The sequence below is a fragment of the Pagrus major genome, chromosome 15 (genome assembly GCF_040436345.1).
Source record: "Pagrus major chromosome 15, Pma_NU_1.0".
NCBI classification, from domain to species: Eukaryota; Metazoa; Chordata; class Actinopteri; order Spariformes; family Sparidae; genus Pagrus; species Pagrus major.
In genome coordinates, this window is record NC_133229.1 from 20,962,138 (window position 1) to 20,986,808 (window position 24,671).

Consider the following 24,671-nt stretch of genomic DNA (forward strand, 5'->3'; position numbering starts at 1 on the left):
TATGTTAATATTTGACGTGTATAACACACTTTATCTTTTACTTTTAACTCATAAAAAATAACTTGAAGCTGGTATCCTGATTAGAAATAATTAATTTTAGGCAATCATTTACCTTCTCAGCTGAAATGAAAATGACCCCCAGCCCTGCCACATATGCTACCCACAACTATTTCTGTAGGGCACAGATTTGACACTCACGTTGAGTCCTGGGTTTCTGGATTGGGTCAGTATGGGAGCATATTGTACGTATGCTGTGTGTTTATTTTTAAAAATCACAGATGCCTGCGCTGCCAGTTCGCTCTGCCTGTGTTAAGACCATCAGTCAGCCGTGCCAATTAAGAGTTTAAAACTTCTCTCGCTCTGTTTTGTGAGCAGATAGATGATGACAGAGGCCAATCAGCAGCTAATTACTTCAATCTAGAGCTGGGTTGTTTCTCTGAGGAAATGTGTGCTGCTGGAACAGCAAATGTTTGGTTCTGTGAGGGTCGTGCATTTGTAACTGTCTGCACATGCATGCATTTATTCATAGGCATGAGATGGGAACTTTTACGATGTGAGTTATTGTCAATACTTATGCGTGTGTGTGTTGGAAGGGGAAAGTATATTCTTTCTTTTTTTTTTTTTTTAACAGTTGCAGTTTTTTGTTTTTCAGGCATGATTGGCTCACCACTGACCTTGGTGGCAGTGGGGGGGCTTTAGCGCTCCTTGAAGAAGAAAAGAGGCTTGGGCCGCCCGCTGTAAACAAAGTTGACTTGCCGACAGATGGATTGAATGACAGAGAGGCTAACTGAGCCAGGAACGGCCCTGGCAGCATTGCACTGAGCAGAGAGAGAGGGAGGGAGAGAGAGAGAGAAAGAGAGAGATAAAGGGGGGGAGGGCGGGGAAGGGGAGAGTAGAGAAGAGGTGGCCAACAGGAGAGGAGGTGTGAACAGGTGCAGGGCCGCTGAAGGAAGAACCAGCAGATGGAGAGAGACACAGCCAGTTTAGTTACAGGAAAAAAAGGGTGGGAGGGAAAAGAGGAGGGAGGAGGGAGAGATGGAAACAGCCGAAAAAAGGATCGAAGCAGAGATGAGAACGCTCTGGACGGATAGATGGACAGATAGATAGAAAGATGGGCCGGGCACAGAGCGAACGAACGGCGAGGCTGCATCAGGCTGCCTCTGCGTTTCATGGGATTTGTTTCATAAAGTGAAGCAGTGAGATGAAGGGAGGGGAGTCGAAGAGTGATTGACTCGCATCACCCAGAGGTTTAATAAAAATGTGCTAAAACACATTGAGGTGCACGTGAGAGAATATTGTGTGCGGTCTGCCACACGGAACAATTCAGATGTTTATTGTACGCAGCATCAATGATACGTGCCGCAGCGAATGTTCAATATGTCACTTTATTTTCTCTGCGGCGCACTCATCTTTTGTTGGCAGTATCCGTAAGTTAGGCCTACACAAGGCCTCCGTCTCCCTGTCTCTCACAAAACGAGCACACTCACACATAAGCAGGGATCGTCTTTGTAGTTCTGTGTATCAAACTGTTTAATATTAATGTAGTCTGATTGATGCAGTCTATCATAAATAGCTGTGGATCCACTGGAATTCCTCCACAAAAATGAATCATCACGAGTGTCACCGTTTTGAGCAGTCGAAATACGAGCAAATAGTTAACAGTTGTAATTTTATAGTACAGTATCAGTTGATTTCAGTTGAATCCTATCAAGTCTCTCCAAATACTGGTTTGAGCTCTTGTTGCATCAGTTTAAATTACTGATTTGCTTATTATCTGAATATCTTAAAAAATATGATTCAGACATTATTCATTTTTAAAAATTTCTGGTGATATTGCTGATTAGATCTAAGTTACAGGCAGTCAAAGACGAGACAAATCTGTAATTACCTGATTATTGCTCGTTACATTTAAAACAACAATGACTTGTATAAGATTTTTCATAATATTGTATATATTTATGAAAATTGCCATGAGTATAGCTATTAGTACAGATGGTCCTCTGTGACAGAAATAGTATTCATCTTCCTCCACAACTCTTCGCACCGATCATCAATGTTTCTCTACAATCAGGCGTCTTTGTTGTGAACAAAGCATGTATGTTTGTGCTATAGGCTCGGTTCACTGTCTGTTCACCTGTATGTTAATTTCACACCTGTTTTTTTTGCAACACAGGAACATTGCAGAGCATAAACATGAATATGCATTGATTTGAGGAATTGTTCTATTTAGTTTTCCATTAATTTTAATGCATATCATTTATATACATTATATATCTGTCTTTAAATCTTTACCTTTTAATTGATAACTGAATGCTTCCAAATAGTAACTGAAGTTTGAAGTAAGCTTCATCAATGATGTTTGAAATTACAACAGTATATAGTCCCGTTTTCAGTTTTTTCCTGTAAACATAGATTTTTCCTCATTTGTGTGTGTGTGTGTGTGTGTTTATGTACTTTATGCCTTAAGCTTGTCTATAGGTGTATCCTGAAGATTATGTGTTTTTTGAGAGAGAGCACAGTCTCCTTTCCTTTAGTCCAAACAGCGGTCAGTGGTGTCTGGCGTTGGCAAATGTCTCCAATTCCTCCAAGTCCACCGTCTGACTCCAATTTGTGCTCGTTCTCTGATAAACCGCGGCATTTGGTGGTTCTGGCGTGGGATGCCGGCTGCACCATGGGGTGCTGCAAACTCCGTGCTTGGTCAGGCCCTGGCACCCCACATCTAATGGGCAACAGCTTGAATAGTGCCCACTTAGGCAGGCAGTGCAGACTGGGCCCCCTCTTCTTCCTCACCGCTCCAGCCAGCTAGCCAGCCAGCCACCGCCTCTGCCACCTCCCACTTACCCAGCAGCCACTGTACCTGGCCGCAGCCCCAGAGCCATTCCAGCCTACCTTAGGCCCCTGGCCCATGCAGCTCTCGCCATACTTATCAAGCTGTCCTACAGTGCATCAGGCCAGGCATATACAAACAGGCCCAGCTATCCGCTAACTGAACATTCAGTCTATTGCCTCCTAGGCCCAAACAAGAGTTCCTGCCACAGGCAGCAACCCAGAGCCCATTCACCAATTAGCTGGAAGGCAGATTATTGTCCAGGGAGAATTATCCAGCTCCAGCCCCACATATTCAGCCTCTGCTCTACCCGTCGCCCTTAACGCTTGCTCCAGGGCTTGGCTCTCCACTGACAACTCTCCTTTGCTTTCTCTTTTTTATACTTTAATTTGACAGTGCTCATCAGCAGCCATTTTGTGACAGCTTTTTGTAAGTGAGCATGTTGCAATTGATTGGGCATACAAAATGGCGCAGGGGAAAGAACCGCATAACTATAGCCTGGATTCTTCTCCCAGACGGACCCGTTTACAGACAGCTGCAGACTCTATGGACGTGTAGTAGTACTGTTAATACTACTTTCTCCACGCATAAGCAGACATGAACTGAAGCAAACTAGCGGTAGGCAGATGTCCGCACAGAGCCTACAGGTTTACCTTGTGATGATGAAATTTACGTCACCACAGGCCTAGCGGGCACTCATGGATGTGGAAAGTATATTTCTGCTTTAGCCGGACTTGGTTTAAACTCCTGGTTTAAACCAACAAAATATAACTTCCTGGAGAAAGTGAGCTCATCAGCTCGAGTCTCCAGCAGCTCGGTCGGATGCCAACTCACAGTGTCAGTATTTGACACCCTTTAGAAGTTACATTTTGATGCTTTACTGTGATCCTCGGTGAAGTTTCAGGCCCGTGTCACAGGGATTTGAACCTTCAGGAACTGAAACTTAAAATTGCCAACCCTTCTTAGGGTTGCCCCACTCCCACCCAGATAAGAAGACCCTCAGTCTGTTCAACTCTGTTGTGTACAACTTTATGAGGCTGTACTTAAATTGTTGGTTCAGTAGATCAGCAAGACCAAGCAGATGCCAAATGTGTAACTCTCTGTGTTTGTGCTTCTCTATCTTCTGTTTTTTATCGCTCTCCTCTTCCTCACCACCACTCTATTGCTGACTGCTGGAACTTTCTGGCGATCTGTCTGATGCTAATTGGTGGGTAAACAGGTCTGGTGTGAGTCCCCCCCCCACTTCTAAAATCACATACACACATAGACATACACAAATACACACGCCCCCCTGGAACCTCTTGCAGGACCAAATGGCTGGCAACGCCTGCCCGCCATCTCCCGCTGAGCCCTGGTGTGCGCTTTGGTGGCTCAGGCTGCTGTTCAAGCCCAGCGGGGGTTCATTCACTCACACATACACACGCACACACTCATACGCGTACAGAGACACACAGTCTCCTTGTGTCCCCTGCACACCCGCCACCCGCTTTCACACCCCAGACAGCAGGACAGCAGGAGAACACACACACACACGAAGGAACAGACAGACGCGGTCACTTTAGAGATGCAGGCCAAGCGCTGTAGGGGAGAAAAGTTTTCACTTAAACTGGAGAATTCTCTCTTCATTAGCGCCTTTGGACTTCAGGAAGAGTTCTGTTTATTTGTTCGTTTTTTCCTGTCTTTGTAGTTTTTCTTTTCTCTCCTTCTTTGTCTGTTCCTCTGTTGTCTGGGTACATTTGGACTTAGCTGAGTTAGAAAAGTTTGGCTCAAACAAAATGCAGTGTTGTTCAAAGCCCACAGGGATGAGCACCTTAGTTTGCATCTTACCTGCACAATTTTGATATTGAGATGAATGAAAGCGGAGATTAAAGTGATTTGATCGCTACCAAATATCTCATTACTCTGCATTCCTGCCGTGCTGACGGTGTGTAGCTATGAAGCCATACAGTTATTTATATGGATTGACCTCCTATAAGTGCCGTTCTCTTTTAAGAAGAAGATATTGTGTTACGTCCCTGTAGTGTTAAATGTGTTTTCCGCATTAGTGTACCATATTAATAGAAGTTCTACAGGACAGGCTCGAGCATTTTAAGCAGATCTTTTCTTTGACGTTTGTTACAGCACAGTTTCAGTCTCAGAACTTCATCTTTGACTTTTATCCCATCACTGTTTTTTTGCCGGACCAGTCGTCATTGACCTTTTTATTTCCGTGTGTGTTTTGTAGACAGCTGCAGTATCACTCAGGGGTCTTCAGGCTGACAGTGGCCTGACGCGTTTACCCGTCTACCCCCTATGTCTTTTCGGTCATTCTCCTTTCTGTCCTCTCTTGTTGTACACTGTGTTCTCTCCACCTGTTTTCTCTCTCTCACCTCTGTGTTCGTCCATCAGTCTTTCTTTTCCACAGTAGAAACAGTCGTCAAGTATGATGGAATTTATTAGAAATGCACTGACCGGTCGGCTGCTGATCCTCGCTGATATGTTCTGAACTCGTTGCTAGTATTCGACTGACAACTAAACAGCATTGATGATCTACATTTATTTTTCTTTCTCATGTGGAAACTGACACTAATGAATATGGTCAATTATTTAATTTACTACTCTCAGCACTGCTCACATGCTGACATCCAATAAACACTAGATTAGAACCTGCACCCGTAAAATTTAAATGTCTTTAATACGTAGACTTAACGTTACAAAAAGTCTATATTTTTAGTCATATCACAAATGTTACTTTTAAGAAGTTGTCGCCGGCAGTATGTAGAACTGTTTTAAATTCTCCAGCACGAGCAGAAGATGAGTAATCAGTCATCTCAAGCACTAACATTGACTGACATTACGTGTCTCTATTTGGTCGAAAACACACACTGTCGGTAGCCAAGCAAATGAGCGGCATGCTAAATTAAAATGTCACTGTTTGTATTTCATGCTTCTTTGCATTACATGCCATTATTAATAGAAAATGTTGGATGAATTATTATTATTATTATGAGAAGGAATGTGGTTTAAATTTTCCTTTAACCTCCTGCTCCTTTTCCCCAGACAGGACAGAGAGACTGCAGAACGAGCTCACGAGGATGAAATGGCATCTGTGACTGTTTCAGCGCGAGAAAGGGAGAGAGAGCTGGCTGTGTTGCTGGCGCAAACAGAGGCGCAACACCAGCAGAGAGGTCAGTGCTTCCACTAGTGTCATAGCTCACTGTCTCCTCCTCACCTCTCTGACTTATTTCTGACCTGTTTTTAAAGATCGTTACATATCTATAAAAACAGTACTTCAAAAGCCCATCTTTCATTTCCCTTTCATAGTTTGCTCATCAAAGGAGTACTTTTAATTTACAGTTTTGTGTAGTGGAACCTCATCCCGGATGTCCGTTAGATGCAGCTGCGCCGTGCTTCCATTGCGTCGCGGTTCGAATGCTCGCTGGAAGTGTTTCAGAGGGGGGTCGTCTTCAAGCAGTCTGTCCCTCAGCAGCCACTTTTTGTTACGAGCATATTGTTTACATGTTTGCAGCTCATTTATGATCAGAACTTTTGTGCTTCTACCTAACTTGTTTTAATTACTGCACACACAGCATTCTGTCTTTTCTTCATTGTCTTTAATTTCGCAAAGGGAAAATAATAGCATTCCTTCTCCTGTTGTACAGACTTTTAGGAGAAGAGACATTAACAAGCAAAAGTAGTTTTGACAACCTAATAAATAATTAAATGTGTCAATAAATATTAAATTCATATCAGCTTTTCTATACATTCACAAATTAATTTTACTCTCCATTCCTGTGTTTGTTGGCCGTCAGCCCGCCAGCTAGAATGGCAGCGGATCGTGTCTGGCAGGTGTGACGGTGCCACATTGGGGGTCAGACTTCCTAAACGGCAGAATTAAAAGGTTTTCAGTGGAGAGCTGCACACGCTCGAGAACATCTTTACATGTCTTCACAACAGCAAGTCCTCATGTTTGCTATTTCAGTCGGTTTTACTGTAGACCACTGTGGTGCACAGGCATATAGTTGTTTCACATGCAGGAGAGTGTGATGTGTGTGGGGGGCCGAGACCAGAACAGAACAAAGCTGCGCACACAGAGTCAGTAGACACAGAACTGTAAGGAACAAAACAGCAGAGTTGATCAGGGTCAGCTACAGAATCGCAGCTGGAGCTGGGAGGGTTTCAGTCTCTTCCTCAAGGACGATTCAGCAGGGTGGATCTATGTGGGAACGGGGTCTTGAACCTGCATCTTCCACTTAAAGGATGGCTTTCCTTCTTACTGTGCCACCTTGCTCCCCACCAACACAGCATGACCAGTTGAGTGGGAGGGAACGGACAGATCACAAATCATTTGAGCGGAACAAGGCTGAGCTGAAGTGACCTCAAAAGAGCAGAACAGAGCAAAAAGAGCAAAACAGAAGCCGCGAGAGGAGAAGAGAGAATAGCAGGGCAGAGCAGAGGGAAGGTGATGGGAGCAGAGCAGAGATACCCAGCTCAGAGCTCCCTGTCTGTCTGCACAGCAGAGCTGCTGCTGCTAGCACATCTGTTGCACCATCTGGATCCCCCCCCACACACCCACCACCAACCCTCAACCACCCTCTCCCTCCCTCCCTCCGTTCTCCTGTCTTTTTATTTACCTGTGGTTCCCTTCAACAACCAGGGAGCCTGCTGGTACGCAGAACAAAGATGGAGGGTATAGAGGGAGGAATGGATGGAGGGAGGGAAGCGGGTGGGGGGGTAAACAAAGGGTTTGTTTCTGGCGCGTGTCGGCAGCACACATGTTGTCTAAAGAGAGCTGACATCAGAGCACAGCAGGAAACTGTGGATGGGGAGGGGATGGAGGGATGGACGTCCTTTAGTAGCTCGCATCACTTCCTCTCCCCGTGCAACCCAACAGACGAGCTGGATAATTAGCTTTCTTGCTCTCCAAATCCCGCCTCTGTGTCCATCCGTTTGTCCTTCCATCCATCCGTCCCCCTCTCCCTTCTTCTCCGCTCCCTCCCACCTTTTTTTCAGATTTTTTTTCATGTTTCTTTTTTGAGTAAATGCGTACAGAGCAGCCTCTAGATGATATCAGATATTTGTTTCTCTCCGTCCCTCCCTCCCTGCCACGCTTCCTCTCTCCATCCCTCCCTCCCCTCATTTTTTCTCTGTTTGTTTCCAGTGCCAGTTCTGCTGTGTTTCTGTGTCCCAGGGTTCTTTTTGGCCTACGCATGGCCAGACGCATTCAAAGCCTGTTCAGCTAATTAGCATTCTTCATGCAACTTTTCCAGCACTGACCAAACTTTGTTGAGTGTACGTGTGTGTGCACGTCTGTGAGTTTGTGTAGTTTAGTTTCATGCTCTTCAGCATCCAATTTCTGCCCTCCGTGCATTATCTATGGCAGTGATCTGGGGACAGAGACTGTATAAAGTGGAATGAAAAAAAAAAAGGTTAGTGGTAGCTCACTTTAGAGACACAGTGTGCAGCCTGTAAATGTGAAGACGGAGAAACATCAGTCGGCATGTAATTTCCTCTTTTATGTTTTCGGAGAATTTCTGTAGCATATAAAAATACAAGAAGAGAGAAATAACAAAAGTGTAGAGTCAAATTTCAGCCTGTAGGTAAATGATGTGTATCATAGCACAGACATCCACCGCCATGCCTCTGCCTTTTTTTTTTTTATCTCTTTCTTTCCCCCCAAATATCTACTGTATGCAAAAAAAAACAAAAAAAAAAACTCTCTTCACAAGTCTGAGCTACTTTTCAAAGACTGCGAGTCCTTGGTGTTTTTGGTTTTGGTTGACTGTAACAGAATGCCGGAGCAGGTGGATCATTCCCTCCATCCAAACGGCAGCCATTGTTATTTTAAAAGAGCAGACATATGTTGGAGAGCGGAACGTGGATCATTTCAAAGGAATGATGAAAGCCCAGTGTTGGATTGTTCAGAAAGAGGCCCCCATGAGCGGATGAGGACGTGGCAGGAAGGGTGGAAAGGAGAAAGAAAGCGCTTTCAAACAACAATCCCCTCTCTTTCTCCATCTCATTTTACCCTACTCACACACTTTATATCTTCGTCCTCGATTCTCTGTACTCCTGCTTTTTCTCTGTACATCTCTGTGTCTTGTTTGAGCAGTTTTGATGTAAATGTGAATGTCGACAAAAGCATTTCTTTTGGAAATAGATTCAAAGACACATTCATCTATCTCACTGTTGCTGCAGTATTTGTTACAATAGATTTCATTGTGTAGCTCAGTCCGTAGTGTAGATTTTTTCTTATGGTGTGTTGGAAATATATAGTACGTGTTAATAGAAGCAGCCATGATGCTCTCTAAGCATTGTTTCTTAACACTTACACAGTATATTACAGTAGGTAGTCTGTTGACCCACAAAAGCATGACTTCATTTAATTTAACCATAACCAGAATGAAAACCTGAATCAGAGACGTAACCTAAAATTTAAATTTTATTTGGAGAGGTTCTTTCTTTTTTAATGTATACACATATTCTGTAGCTGCATTATCATTAAGCGATGGTATAAAGGAGGTACAAAGGATCACTTAAATCCTAGTGACGGTAACATCAGCCACCAATATTTTCTCTCCCAGTGCTTTGCAATCTAACTTTTTTTTTTTGTACCTGCATGCACATGGACTGGAGTTTGCAATGGCGAGTAGGTGACTTTTTCACTGAAGGCTCAAATTTTGTAATTTTAAGAGCTGACCGATATTTGATTTTTAGGGCCAACGCCGATATCAAGTAGTAAAATATTCTGATATCGATAAATCGGTTGATAAATACAGATTTTTTGCATGATCCCTCAAATGTGGCAATTAAACACGGGTGATAAAGATATGTAACTGTGGGAGGATATTTTGCAATTCAACAAAAAATATTACCGTTTAAAATGATAATAATTCTTCTGCATTATAATCTGTGATATATCTTTCGGGCGCTACTTTTAATTCCATGTATTTTGACGTTCAGTATTTTAGCTTATTCTTGGAGGTGACACTATGATACTATGTCAGGCCTCCCTCAGAAGAGGCCTTTTACCATTATCTATTATCGTGCACAATTAAAAAATTGTACAGACTTATACCAACCACAAACTCTTCATTTGATTTTATTCTTTTTTTTTGTTTTATTTGATTAAAGGAGTGGGCCTTCTTAAATTTTACAATGCACAGCTCACTGTCTGTGTCTTTCAAACAGAACTGTCTCATTCATTTCTGTGTGTTGAGGTTTTCTTTCTTACTTTGAGCAGCAGTTCATTTCAGGATGTGGTCAGTACTGACAAGAAGCAGGTGCAGCAAAGAACCTACGTTATGGAAAAAGTTTCAATTTAGTAAGATACGTCAGTAAGCTTATAAATTGTATGTTTCGGTTAGTCTTCTTTGGGTTTCTTCGGCTGAAGGTGAGGACTTAATAGAGATGGAGAGAGACAGCAATAGACAGTGTATAGACATACTACTAAGTACAGTACATGTAGCTTTTGATAACTGTTAGGGTAAGTGTAAACCAGATGTACACAGTAGTGTGTCTGTAACGCTACAGTTCAAAATGACCCTGATGCTCTTTGCAGTTACTGCTGTCAAAACCAGACAACATTTGATGATTGAAAATGTGGTTCAGCAGTCATTCGTGGTGTTTAACTATGTGCAGGGTGCAACTGCACATAAACATGTCTTGATTATTAGAAAGAAAGAAAGAAAGAAGGAGAAACGGGTGATGTTGGTGTCCATTGACAGCTGATTCTCAAGGCAGGCTTTTGAGTTTGACAACATCTGAACTTCAGTGTAGGCGTGTTGGCTGCAAAGTGAAAGTGTCTAACTGATGTGAGATATTGCTTGAACCCTTTCTGTGGCTCTAAGAGTTCACCGCACTACAGCTTAAACATACAAGCAACTTGGAACTGGATATGAAACAGTCTGAATTTAACACTGATGACTCTGAATGACCCACAGAAGCAATGGGAATATCAGTGAGAAGATTGGCTATTTCTGTATAGTTATTCTTAATGCCTGTCAGTCTGAAAATTAAAACTTTATTTTATGGTGGAGTGCTGAGGATGAATTGAGAGGTCTCCTGATGAAAGAAGCTACTCTGTAGTCTGGATGCAACTGGCTTATAACGTAACATTTTATGCTGGCCGCACTGCCGAGCTATGCGTTACTGTTGGTTTATTATTTTGAAGACATAAAATTACTAGGGAATGTAGATAACTTTAACCTCAGTCCAACAAAATTACTATTACAGAGCAGCCGAATCTGTTAGCTGTAGCATTACATGATGAAGATCTTTACATAAGAAGCGGTTGGTGCTCATACTGCTTTTGTCCACAGGGGCCGCCAGAATCAACAAAAAAGGAAAGTTCCTTGTAAAGACTTTAAGAAAAAAAACATGCAAATTGACAAAACACAAGCAAATTGTAATAAAAACAACAACATGTGAAAGTCAACAAAGTGAGAAAGTACAGCGAGGAGCTGTAAATACAGTAAAGATGGATATCTGTGTCTTTTTGCATGTTTTTTTTTTAGTTGCAGTGTGTTCGACCTCTCAAAGCCATTTTACCTGTCAGTTTCTGTGCAGCCAGGATCCAGGACAGCTAGTCAAAATGCTTAACCTCGCAGTACAAAAACAACTTTCCCACGTTGATTGCAGTTGCAGAGCTGGATGGTCTGCTGAGTTCCCAGAATTCCCTGATCAGGAAGCTAAAGGACGAGTGCTGCGCGCTGGGAGTCAAACTGGGGGAGCTGACAGAAAACAGCAGGTCAGTGTTTTCTCGTTCATTCACTCATCATATTTCCTCCTTGTTTGAACATTCAATCACTTGATTATACTTCTACTTTCTTTTACTCGCTCATTATTCAACTCAATGACTTACATTCAGACTCACTCATTTATCTATTTTTCCTTCATGTGGTGAGGTGAAATTTTGTTGTGTAGATACACACAGCTTTTCTTAACAGTTATTTATTTACTCGCTCAGTTGTTTATTCGGTCTGTCTGTTCCATCATTTCATGAAGCATCATCCATCCAGGCTGTTTGGACAGATCATGTCAACATACTACATACTGCTTCCCAGTCTGACCTGTTTTCTTGTTAACCTGATGCTACAGTAGTCACAGCAGGCCTGCACAGCTCTCCATCTGGGCTGCCTGTGAGTGTGTGCTTCTCTGTTTGTGTGTGTGTGATTGTGTGTGTGTGTGTGTTTGAGAGTGACCCTGGGCCCAGTGTCCTGTCAGCTGTTGGAGCTGTGCTGCACATTAGTCACATGACAGCCCCCAATCTGGCCCTGCCAGACCGCACTGGCCTCACCAGCCACAGGACACGAGCACACAATACACACTCAGATGTACCCTGTGTATTATCTTATGGACATGAACACCAAATGCACACATGTGTACACAGTGATAACTACCACCTTGAATGTGTTTTTTATGAGGAGGAATTCACACTCATGCTGACACACTGTCATGAAGGCTCATACCCTACATCTGCTGTATGTGTGTGTTATGTAGTTTAGCAACAGTGTGGTGTTGGTGTGTTTCGAGCCTCGGGCTGTTTGAGCTCCTGGAGTCCAAGCCCAGTGTAGCGGTTAAAGTCCTGCTGGACGGCCTCCGTCAGGCTAAGTGAGGTTACACTCAGACAGTTGCAGCAACATGAACAAGAAAACTCTTGATGAATTGTTTTCAGTTGTTAGTCTGACTATGAGGCCTCCTACTGATTGGTCAGTGTAATGTTGTGAAGCCGACTATGGACTTGTGGTTAAGGGACATAATTGACACATAACTGCAACGTCTGACCCAGGGACCTTTTGTTGCATGTCGTACCTCTCTTTGTCTCCCCACATTTACTGTCTGTGTCTCTACTGTACACAGTAAATGTCATTGGCTTGTCATGCAGGGTTCCCATGGATCCTTGAAATCCTTGAAAGTGTGTGAATTCTTCTTAGAATCACATTTCCTTAATTATACACTGAGTTACCAGTTTATTATGTACACGGAGCAAAAACTAATGCAGTCTAAAATCAATAAAAACAGTCCTGCAGTAAACTTTTCTCTCATTGGGTTTTAATGTTAATTGAACTTCATTGTATTCTAAAACAGCTTTAACAAAGATGAAATTATTATTATTATTGCAGCACTTTTGTATTAGACTGCATTAGTTTTATTAGCTTTATAATAATGAACTGACAACTGAGTGCATGGAAAGATTTCTAAACATGTGTCACCAAGTTATTTCCACTACACTCCCAAAGATCTGGGGACTTTTAAAGGACTCTCTGGACTCCTTTATAAACATCTGACCAACCTGTTCAGACTCGAATCTGCTTAGTCTTATTTATTTATTTATAATTTATTTATTATATTTGTATTGTACTTCAAGTTTGTCTTTCTTTTGTTCAAATTGTGACGCCCTTTGTGATTTTACAGTGTCAATAATAAAATGTATAATTTATGTATAATTTATATATGTGTGTGTGTGTGTGTGTGTGTGTGTGTGTGTGTGTGTGTGTGTGTGTGTGTGTGCAGAAGTGAGATGGAGCAGCTGGCTCTGGAGAAGCAACACCTAGAGGAGACAGTGAAGAGTCTGAGAGCTCGCTGCACCGACATGGAGGAACAGTGTGTCCAGCACGGTCGCATGCACCAGCGCATGAAGGACAGGTACGCAAATACACATAAAACATAATACACGCCCAACGACACATCCTGTATATAATCTTACATCTTCATCAGATTTTGTGAAGGCTTTTTTGCCAATTTTTCAGCAACTTTTGTGTTGTTTACGAGCAAATAAACATTTGATTTATTCAATTATCATTTGTTAACTTTTAAAAATTTTGGCTTTATTCCTCCCAGGAATCAAAAACTGGCACATGTATCTTATGATTGTCTATCACGATGTGTATTTTGAATGATTAATTCATTATCGAGATCAGAACATTTTTTTTATTATAAAACAACAGCAGCCTTCTCCGATTAAAATGTTCCCAAAGTGCTTTTTAGCTTTAATTTCTCTCAGTTTGAATCTGGCAGCAGGCTTTACAAAATGAAAAAAAAAAAAAAAGTGCAGTTTTCTTCACAATCTGTCCCTAACCAGTCCTTCTTGTGCAGATCTAATGTTTAATTATTACAAGAATTGTTTTATTTTTTTGTTGACACCCTGGTTTTTGTGTCATCAGCTGTTTACCCTCCTGCTGTTGGTGCAGTGGCAACATTTTCCGCTTGATCAGGCTGCACATCAGACTGTTCTCTGATCAAAAACCACAACTTTTCTTGTTATTTTTTACTGACAAAAATAAACTAGTTGTTATACTGCTGTGACATCAACTTTGGTGGTCAAAAGACAACAGTAACTGTGAATATTTAACAGCCCAAAAAGTTATAACGTGCAGTGTGTGAAACGCAGAATAAGGGTGAGGGTTTGGTTTTAAATTTAGAAATTTGAGTGCTCATGTTTTAGATGAATCATTAATTTCTCTGTAGGAATACCAAAATAAATACGAAGTTAAACAAGCAGTAGTCAAAGTGATGCACCAGTCTTAACTACATCCCCAATACACAAGCACAGCTGAGTTTGTCTTTCCAGAAAATGTGCTCTTTTTTCAGTCTTCTATGATATTAAACTGAATGAATTTCGGTTTTAGACTGATGTTTGGACAAAAATAAGCAATCTGAATGATGTCAACCTTGGCCTTAAGGGGTTGTGATGGGAGTTTTTTACTGTTTTATGGACCAAACGATAATCATTTGCAGCCCTAAAATAATGCACATGCTCTCTGCACCTCATTTTCCGCTCCGTTGTGGTTATTATTAAGGGCAATACAATGTGAAGTGTATGATTTTGCACTTAGAATTGTGAAACCTGGCATATAGGGATGGATTTTTGAACAAAGCTGCAGCTAAAAGTGAGTCCATTTTTGGCTTATGCTACATTATCTGTATGTGTGTGTGTTGCGGGGGTCCTCTTCTCCCCTAAGTGTGGAGCCCAGTTGGTGTGTGTCTCCACAGGGCGCCTGGCACACAGCCTTGCTCTGCCAATGTGGGCGAGGGTGTGTGGGTGTTGTTGCCCCACTCCGCAGGATCTCCACCCGAGTGCCCAGCCCCCCAACTACACCTTACTCTTAACCAAACACGCACACACACTCACCCTTTTCTCCTGCTCCATCACTGACACTACATATTGTCTACCACCCACCGGTGTTAACCTGACGACAGTCACACGCTGCCAAAAAACCAAAGTTTACAGAGTCACAGCTGTCTCCTGCCGGTGTGTGACTCTTTTTGTGCGTTTCACGGAAAGAAAAACAATCTAAGTTGTCAAGGAGTGTGAAGTATGAATATTCTGTATGTTTCCGCGCATATGTTATGGCGGTATTTTTATGTGTGTGTGTGTGTGTGTATGGGTTGCCATTGCATGTTCTCAGGAGGTTTAGCAGAGTAGGAATTTGGCTGCCAAAAGTGGATTGGCTGGGAAGTTGGCACCTAACTTCTCTCTTCTCCCAACTGAACCACGATAATCACTCTTGGCATTTAGTGAGTTTTATTTTCTGCTTTGACACTTACTGGGTTGATGAATCCTCCTGATATTTAAAAATCTCTCGAGTTCAGTTCTACATGAGGTCACTTTTGGAGTGACTGTCAAGCCGCTTGACCACATTTTTATATTTAATACTGAGCGAAAATTCTTTTTGGTAGGAACTATGTGTGTGTCTGGGAATGCAGTTATTAGTTTTGAGCAGTAAATTAATGTATTTTTGGCATTGATATGTTATGTTTTACTGTAAGAATGCACAGTATGGAGATGGGAGGCGAGAGAGGTATGACTCACGTTTACGGTGATCCATATTGCAGCTGGTACTTCAGTATGTGGTTGTATTTCTGGTACTGAACGTACTCCGGGACCTGCCACGAAAATATTCGTATCTTTTTCAGATGGCAGTCATTTGCAGTTTGTAGATCTCTGTTTCATGTGTGCGCATTTATACGTTTGTACGTATGTGTGCATATTCGCGTACAAGCAAGTACGTCAGTCTCACTACATATGGTGCCCTTCTCGTACTGAATTGCATCTTCTCGTAGCCCTCAGTATGTGTGTGCGTGTGTGTGTGTGTGTGTGTGTGTGTGTGTCTATACATTGGGTATATGTTAGTTGGTCCCCGCAGGCCCTGAGCACTCAGTGGGCGCCCCGCCTCGCCGCTCGGGGGTTAAGGTGTACGTGTTAACAAGCTTGTGCAAGTGGGTTCAATATCCAGCGCCCCGCCCCTCCCCACAGCCTCTCCATCGGCCTGCAATCTGTGCTGCGAAGAGCGGCAACAGCGCACCACGCACAAAACATTTGGAAAATCAGCTTGATTTATTTTTACATGGGCAAGCTGATTGCCAAACTACACAGGGGTTTTAGCACACAATGTTTTGCTTCACCACTTAATTATTTATTTCACCAGCTCTGTGTTGTTGTTTTTTATTTTTTCTTTGCCTGGAAATGAAGGGATGGATCGGAGAGCGGAGAGACGGAGCAGGAGAACATCTAGTTAGGAAAGATCGAAGTCAGTTACTGTAAATGATTGATGCAAAGGTTTTATATGTGTTCTTATGAGCACTCTGATTCAGGAAATAACATTTGGTTTATTAAGTTAAATGTATATTTTACATGAGTGAGCACAACTGGAAATGTTCTAACTCTTCAAGGCATCTACAACTTAATTTCCATAATCTTTATTTGATTTTTGACATTTTATTTAGTGAGTATCCACTTCTCTGGTGCTTATTCTGAGGAAAAACTAACAAAAAATAAATATCTATTTTAAATTGAGGATAGCTTGTTTCTCGGTGAGGGCAGGTTATGTTTGGCAGAAAACTCAGAATATTTATCAGATATACAACCGAAGTGCAGATGAGAAGGAAAAAAGGGGATGTATGATTGCTCGTATACAATTTATTTAAAGCTGAATACAGATATCTTAATAACAGAACTAACAAAGCTTGTTCTGTTATTTTCAAATGAAATAGACTGGTCATTATGTGATTTGTTTGAGCAAAAGGAAAAACTGTAATATGTTAGTGAGAATCACTGTGAAGAAACAATCTGATGATAAATATCTGGAATGCTTGCGAAGGGTGTTACGACTCCTAAAATATCTCCTGCTCATGTACAGTTTATAGTTAGCTCGACAATCTCATAAATATTAATAAGAATGAGTAATTATATTTTAAAAAGCAACAGTTGTGAGATGCTGTTAGATTAAATGTGCAACATACACCTGGCTATTTTCTTTTCTCTGGGTTCTCCTAAAAAAAATAATATAAAAAATTAAATAATAATGTGTTCTTTTGGGTGTAAAACATATTTATATCTATATTTATTAGAAAAAATGAAAGACTTTTAGAAGTCCAATCCCGGTCTATAAAGTTTTGTTTTTTTTTCTGATAGATTGCAGTTTGGCAATAACTTAAAAAAAAAAAAATGCCAAGAGAAAGTTTTCTGTGACTTCTTCGCTGTTTTCTGCTCATACTTAAAATTAGTAATCATCCTCTCCTCTGCCCTCTCTCTCCCCTTCTTCTTCTTCTTCTTCTCATCTTTTTTTTTATTTCCACTTTACCCTTCTCTTATTCTCCAACTTTACTCGTCTCCTCCTCCTCCCCTCTGCATCCTGTACCAAACACCATGCAACCTTTTCTCACCTCACAGCTGTTCGCAGGCTGTTTCACAAATTATCACTATGCATGTACACACCGAGGTCACATACACAGACTCTCACACACACAGACCAACATAACACCAACGTTTGCTTAACCACACATAGTGACAGCAGAGTCAGCCCTGGATGTGCGTGTGCATGTACTGTACGGGTGTGTGAGTGTTTATGCGCAGCCCTTTAAGGAGAGCAGCAACATATACGCAGATGTGCCTGTAGATCCACAGGCTTCACTGGGCCATATGGCCTCCATGAAGAAAGATGGTGCGTGCGTCTGGAGGAGAGCAGAGGAGGGAGGGAGGGATGGAGCGAAGGATGGAGGAGGGATGGAGGGCCATGTGTGGTATGAGCTGTGCAAGCAGTTGTTGAAGTATGTATGCCTGTGGATGTGTGTGTGCGTGTGTGTGCGTGTGTGTTTGCACCAGAGGCTCCAGGAGATTGGTTAATGGAACAAATGGTCGCGGCGGGCCGGGGAAGAAGGAACAGGCTTGCTGCTACCGCGGGCGGACAGCGAGCCCCGGGCGAGGGCTGCTTCATCTGGGCTCCTGCCACACACACACACACACACACACACACACACACACACACACCCTCTGTCAGACCCTCTTCTCCTCCCCACCCCCAAACACACTGTGTGCTGCCATGCCCCAGAAGCAAAAGGACGCTCCTCGCAAAAACTTTTCATTTGCAAATGAAGTTGGCAGAGGCTGGGCAGAAGAAACAGGACAGCTTTCATTTGTTTCATCTGTGTGTGTGTGTGTGTGTGTGTGTGTGTGTGTGTGTGTGTGTGTGTGTGTGTGTGTGTGTGTGTGTGAGTGTGTGTGTGAGCACACACATACACACACACGGGTATTTGTGTGTGCATCTGTGTGTGTGATGAGTTGCAACTGTGTGTGTGATCTGAGACGTACAGAGAGATGGAGGGATAATAAAGAAGGCTCAGTGTGAGGAGCAGCGTTTTACATTCATGTTAAACACATCGTTAATATTAACACCACTGCTGTCAGCTCTTTGCATTTAACATTTTTAGAGATTTTTCTTTTTTTCATATACTTTTTGGAAACAGGACATTTTTACAAAACAGCACTCCATTAGTTTTATCTGTATTTCCTGTGAGTGTTCAAGAAATGGCAGAAAAATAGGTTAAAAAATAAACGTTAAATGGAAAAAAGTTTAAAGAAATATTTGCTACTGTTGACTTGATGCACTATTTGAGGATTACATGAATAGTTTTCAGATGTGAAATACTGAATGACTACAAAGACATTTCAGTCCGCTGTTCATGCTTTTGGTTTCTCTCTCACGCTCGTGTCCTCACCTCCGGATGGCGCTGTCGTCGTCCTCTCTTCCCCTTCATCTTCCTCTCCGTCTCATCGTTTCTATCTCTGCATTGCCCAGCTGGCTTCTGTAGCCGGGAGCGACTGCAGGGCGGCCTGCTGAAAGAGCATTGTCAAACGGTGGCTTTACAGCTCTATCACACACAGCACACGCACACACACACACACACAAACGCGCGCGCGCACACACACACACACACACACACACACACACACACACACACACACACACAGACGCACAGATTTGCAGCTCAGATGTCAGGCTGTAGCCAGAGGCTTGCAAGCTGGAGCGTTAACTGTGCAAAGCGTCACATCTCGAGCCCCAGTCAGTGACACTCACTAACACTACTTCATAAAACTACAACTAGAAAACTCGCTGCAGAACACCTGCCCCTTCTTTAGAAAATGTTAAAAGTAACAACGGCAGAAAACACTTTAATGCCGGGAAAGCAAACACTCAAAGACGAGACTTAAAAAGAGTCAGCAGGCCTCACGGCAGCAAACACTTTGACATTGAATATTTGATAAAACAGCCTGCAGCAGCACTGAAACCTCTGTTAATGCAGCGATGAAATAAAAGCAGAGATAAACTTCTGTACTCATGCAGAGCTGTTTAAAGTCTATGAATATATTTCTGACTTCTGACCCTCTTGAACACTTCGATGATCTGCTTTAACCTTTAATTTTACACTTTTTTAAGATCTTGTGTCTAACACTGATGTTAATTAACTGTCTTCAGTAACTTTATATAATTGTAAAATTATTGTAATTGTAAACCAACACTGGGCAAACAAGCTTTTAAAGTTTTCATACCTTTAATTTGATTTATTCCTCTCACCTTTAATGTTTCAGGGCTACATGCAGCGTCATAGTACAAAGCCAGTTTCTAACTGGATGAATAAAGCCTTTTATAATTGTGACCAAGAAGAAACTATTTCAATTAAATAATAAAAAAATAGAGGATGGCAGTTCAATGTTTCAAAGAGGTTCAGGTCAGGAGATCCCTCAGAATTAGCACACAGCATTTTTGCATTATATTCCATATCTATCTAACCAGTACCTGTAAATAAATTCAACATTGGTTGAAATTTCACCATATTGCTTTAGATGTTTAGCTGTTTTATCTTCATGTTTTATCATGCAGGGATCATCTTGGCTTCATATCTGGTCTTATTTTCAAAGCAACATAATTTTTATCTGTGAAGACAGACTTTTAAAATGAATATGCACTTGTACATTCCCACACAGTAACATAAAATACAGATCAAACATACATGATGTTTATTGTGATCAGTTAACCTGCCTGAGATTTCACTTCAAGTTGATTTTTAATGGAATCTGAATTTTCAGTTAAAAAATGTAAAATGAAGCAGTAACACAGAGAAGATGAGATTTGTAGTAAAAGTATGAACACATTATTCAACACAGGTATGATCGGTTAAAGATTTATATTCTTAAAAGGATAAAAAGATTCATCCCACAAATGTTTTCTCACAAAACAGAAATTGTCATTAAAATACCTCGACTCACATCAGTCAGCAGCAGTTTCAGACATTGTCTGAATAATAAGATAAGATTTATTGATACTGTTTACTGTATAAAAGTTACAAAGTGCCTCACAATAAAAGCATTCAACACTAAATTTTAAATAAGTGGGATAAAAAGAAAATCAAGAGCCACAAAATAAAAAATAAAAACAAAATATCAGTTTGGAAAAGTGAAGTAATAACAGTTAAATGCAGACTGTGCACCGAAGAGTTAATTTTCTTAATTTAGAAAATTGAATTTGATGAAGTGAATCATAAAAGATTAAATATTTAGAGGTACAGAACTTTAAATCTGAGGGCAAAAAACAGCCAATAGTCGTTCTCCCTCCACTCATTTAAGTCGAGCTCTGAAACATTCAGTTGACACCGGTGAGCCGACCTGAGTTCAGACGTACTTGAGGGACTTCAGTGTGAGGTGCCCCGTAGGTAATAACCACAATTTTATATTGATATATAAAATAGTTTTGCTCATTTGTATGTCAAAGGTTTCACATACAGGTCGCTGTTACGGAAATAACTCAACGTCGACTCAATTCAAACATGACAGGACTGATGAGCTGCACGGTTCATTCTGCAAACAAGACTAAAAACATCTAAAAACCTTTTTTCCTTCTCACCACTGTGTTCAGCTCTGCTGGTTCCCTCACAGGCTGCATCACAGATGAAATTTAAAACTGATTTATCAGTTGAATGATTGATTGTCTTCTTACTGCGTTTGTCTCCTGTGATGCAGCACTGGGAGGTCACTCGACCTCACTTCAGTAACTCTACATTTGTCTATGAACCATTCTTGCGAGTGGAATCCTGGTTCCTGTTTTTTTATAACAAAGCATATGTTAAAATTAAGTGCCTCTGGCTTTTATTGATTTATAGTGTTTTACTGGATTTAGATTTTTAAGCTTGAATAGCCTTAATGCCAGTAAAATGTTTACATGGACTTTTTTTTCTTTTTTAAGGTAAAAAATAAAAATATAAATGAAAACGTTTAAAAAATACATAAATAAAATGGATTTTATCCTGTGCATTAGAATTAGAGTGTGATATCACGTAATACCAATATTAAAGTATTAAACAATTCCATTTCAGCCGATAAGCACACAATTTTTTACAGTGATCCCTCAAATTTGGTTATCAAACACTTCTGATAAAGATATGTAACAGAAGCAGTTCAACAAAAAACTTTACTGTTTAAAATTACTTAAGTGCACTGAGAGTTTAATAATTCTTCACTACCTGAGCATCTTTTTCTGCATTAAAACGCATTTTTAAATTTGTGCACATCAGGCAACATAAAGGCCACTACCAATATAACTGCGATAGGTTAATATTGGCTGTTAATATTGAACAACTGATGTATCGGGCTCTAATTAGAAAGATAAATTGGTTAAATGTGCTGTCGTAAGAATGCAGCGCAAGACATTCATTTAGTTTATAATATCTATATAATATTTGGATACCTGTGTGTTCAGACATTTAGATGCTGATGTTGTGTGTGTTGTATCTGTGTCATTCCTCTGCGTTCGCACTTGAGCTGCAAATGAAATGTTACAAAAAAGTCCTGCAGAAAAAGTGACTTAGGCTCCAATGCACTGACATGTTTGCATTAATCCGGTCAGTGAAATATTTGTAACTGAGAGGTGACAGTAAAAGAATCGACAGCACAGAGTTAAATAAAAGAAAATCAAATAAGTGAAGGACCGTGTGTCGATCTCACCCTGATCAAAACACACAGTGTCACCAATCAAGTTCTCATGTCAAACGTGCATGTTAGCAAGAGCAACAACTGGCATGACAGGTTGGTGGAGGGGAGAGGGGCAAGGCCTTCAGGCACACACACATACACACACACACACACACACACACACACACACACATTCTTGAGTGCAGTTGTGTGCTAGCCAAGATTAAGCTAGAGCGCTGGGGTGTGAGGGTGGTGATGGTGGGCCTGGGATTGGGCGAAATATGGTTTTGTGTGTGTGTGTGTGTGTGTGTGTGTGTGTGTGTGTGTGGCAGCTGCAGCCTTCATGCCCCTGGCAATGTTGTTGTAACCAGGCAAGCCAAGGCCGTCTGCCTGCATTCTTCACCCCCTAGGCCCCCTGCCTGCAATACGCGCACACACACACACACGCAAGTTGGGTTAGTCAAATGTTGAGATTTTTCATTATCTTCTAGGGTTAAGCCCACATTCAACTTGACATTCAGATTTTATTCTGTTTATTTTCCCGTGAATAAAGAAAAATTCTCCATTCTTAATGCCGTAACATCCGTCAGTATGATCCGTGCTGAGTGGTTATATAAGGAGGCACGTCATTTTGATAATGTATGCACCGTCCAATAAATATTTTCTTTAGGTGACACGCTTCAATAGCTGATTTGTTTAGAAATAGAAAACGCACACATTCATATGGGGCTTTTGAATGACAGACCTGAACGCCGCTTCCACATCCTCTCTTTCTATTACCGTCTCCGTTTTCTCGAACATGACGTTAGCACTTTCCCTTTGGACTGTGCCTTTAGGACATATGCTCCCACCTGTAAATAAATATGCAAACACAGACAAACACACACAACAGAGTTTAGACACTAGCTGTGGGCTACGACTGATGTATACCACAGAGAGGTAACTGTGTCTGCGTGTGTGTTGTAATTAATCTCCTTAGTAGCAGCAGTCAATAGAGAGTGTGGCGGTTCGAGGTGCAGATTGTGAGCAGAGTTTGATTATCGGGCTGTCAGGGGAAATTACTGCAAACTGCCTCCCAGCAAAACTTGCTTTTATTATGTCTGCTGGAGAGCAAAATACACGCCTAGTACCACGACTGCTCTGGAAGCTGTTTCAGGTGTTTTTGGAGGATCATTTTCTGGGGATAAACTTAATTATTTCAGCGTAGGTGTTCTGTGTGTCAGTAAACCGTGGGATCCAGCAGGTGGTGTCCTTTCACCAGGTCAGCGGGGAGGCTCTCCTTCTCTAACCCCCTCCTCCCCATCAGCCGTCAGCCAGGCCAGCAGCAGGCGGCAGGGAGGTGACGGCTGGAGCCTCTTTTGTTTCTCCGTCCCTCCTCCGCTCCCGTCCAGCACCTTCGCCCGACATCACAAACTGTCAGCTCTCATTTTTCACCAGGTCCTCTTCACTGAAACATCAATTTATCTGTCTCGCCATCAGTTCGTTCATGAATCCATCCAAGCTTCCTTCTTTCCTCACCAGTTCCAGGCAGTGGGCAGAGGCGAGCCAGCCTGCTGTGTGTGTGTGTGTGTGTGTGTGTGTGTGTGTGTGTGTGTGTGTGTGTGTGTGTGTGTGTGTGTGTGTGTGTGTGTGTGGGTTAGTGCAGGGCAGTGCCCGAGCATTAAGCCGTATTAAGCCCTAATTAATGAGTGTGCCAGTCGATAGAGGCCAGTTATTGGATTTGCTGCTTTAGCTGCTGGAAGGAGCGCTGCCTTAATCACACACACATTCATATACACGCACACACACACACACACACACACCACTCCCTCCTGTGAGGCCGGGCATGCAAGGTGAGACAAGGGCTGGATTAGAGAGTGTGTGTGTTTTATAAGAAGGCCAGAGGTTGACTGCTCTCTGGCCAGACAAACGGAGTATGTTTGTTTCTGTTTGTGCCAGAGTTCAAGCTTTACTTACTGCATTACATAAACCTTCAGCTTACAACCTGCAGCCGCTTTATACATCTCAGGCCATGACCTGACCGACTGGTTAACTGGCTTCCTGTTCGGCTCTCACACTGTCTGGCTGTCTGGTGAGAAAGTCAGATTAACTGTTGGTTGGACAAATGCAATTTGAAAATGTCACGTTAGTCTCTTGGAAATTTTTCACAGTTTTGACACAGTTTTGCCGTATTGTAGGAAAAAGGGACTAAAAGTCAGGACATGTCTGCATCTACTGCATCTACTTTGATCGTTCAGTCTCTGGCCTCTGTAGTAGTGTCACATCCACTTACTGGACTGCCCCTTTAAAATAAGCCCATTTCTTTAATTACATACTTTAATTTACTTGAAATTTTGGCAAGTAAAGGGTCAGTTCAGCCAATTTACAAAAAAAAACAATTTTCTCACTTGCCTCTAGCAGAATCTAGTCATGTTGATAATTTGGTTTTGTTGGCCCCGGTTTGAGATGAGATATCTGTTCCGCGGATTATACACATCAACAGGGACACTGTTTCTGGATAGAGATGTTACTGGCAAATAATTTGAAGCGTAAATTTGAAATGCTATAATGACCGCAAATGAAACACCACTCAACTGCTGTATGGAGGTGGCAGCGAGACACAGACACAGATTTTTGAAA

General features: G+C 41.8%; 1 protein-coding gene across 1 annotated transcript in view; it reads left to right on the top strand.

Moving 5' to 3' along the window:
• sdccag8 (SHH signaling and ciliogenesis regulator sdccag8) overlaps nucleotides 1-24,671 on the top strand; it is a 49,142-nt gene that overhangs the window by 18,445 nt on the left and 6,026 nt on the right. Inside the window, exons 14-16 of the mRNA XM_073481865.1 lie at nucleotides 5,867-5,994; nucleotides 11,447-11,555; nucleotides 13,322-13,453. Coding sequence (XP_073337966.1) covers nucleotides 5,867-5,994; nucleotides 11,447-11,555; nucleotides 13,322-13,453 — 369 coding nt within the window. The remainder of the gene's footprint in view (nucleotides 1-5,866; nucleotides 5,995-11,446; nucleotides 11,556-13,321; nucleotides 13,454-24,671) is intronic.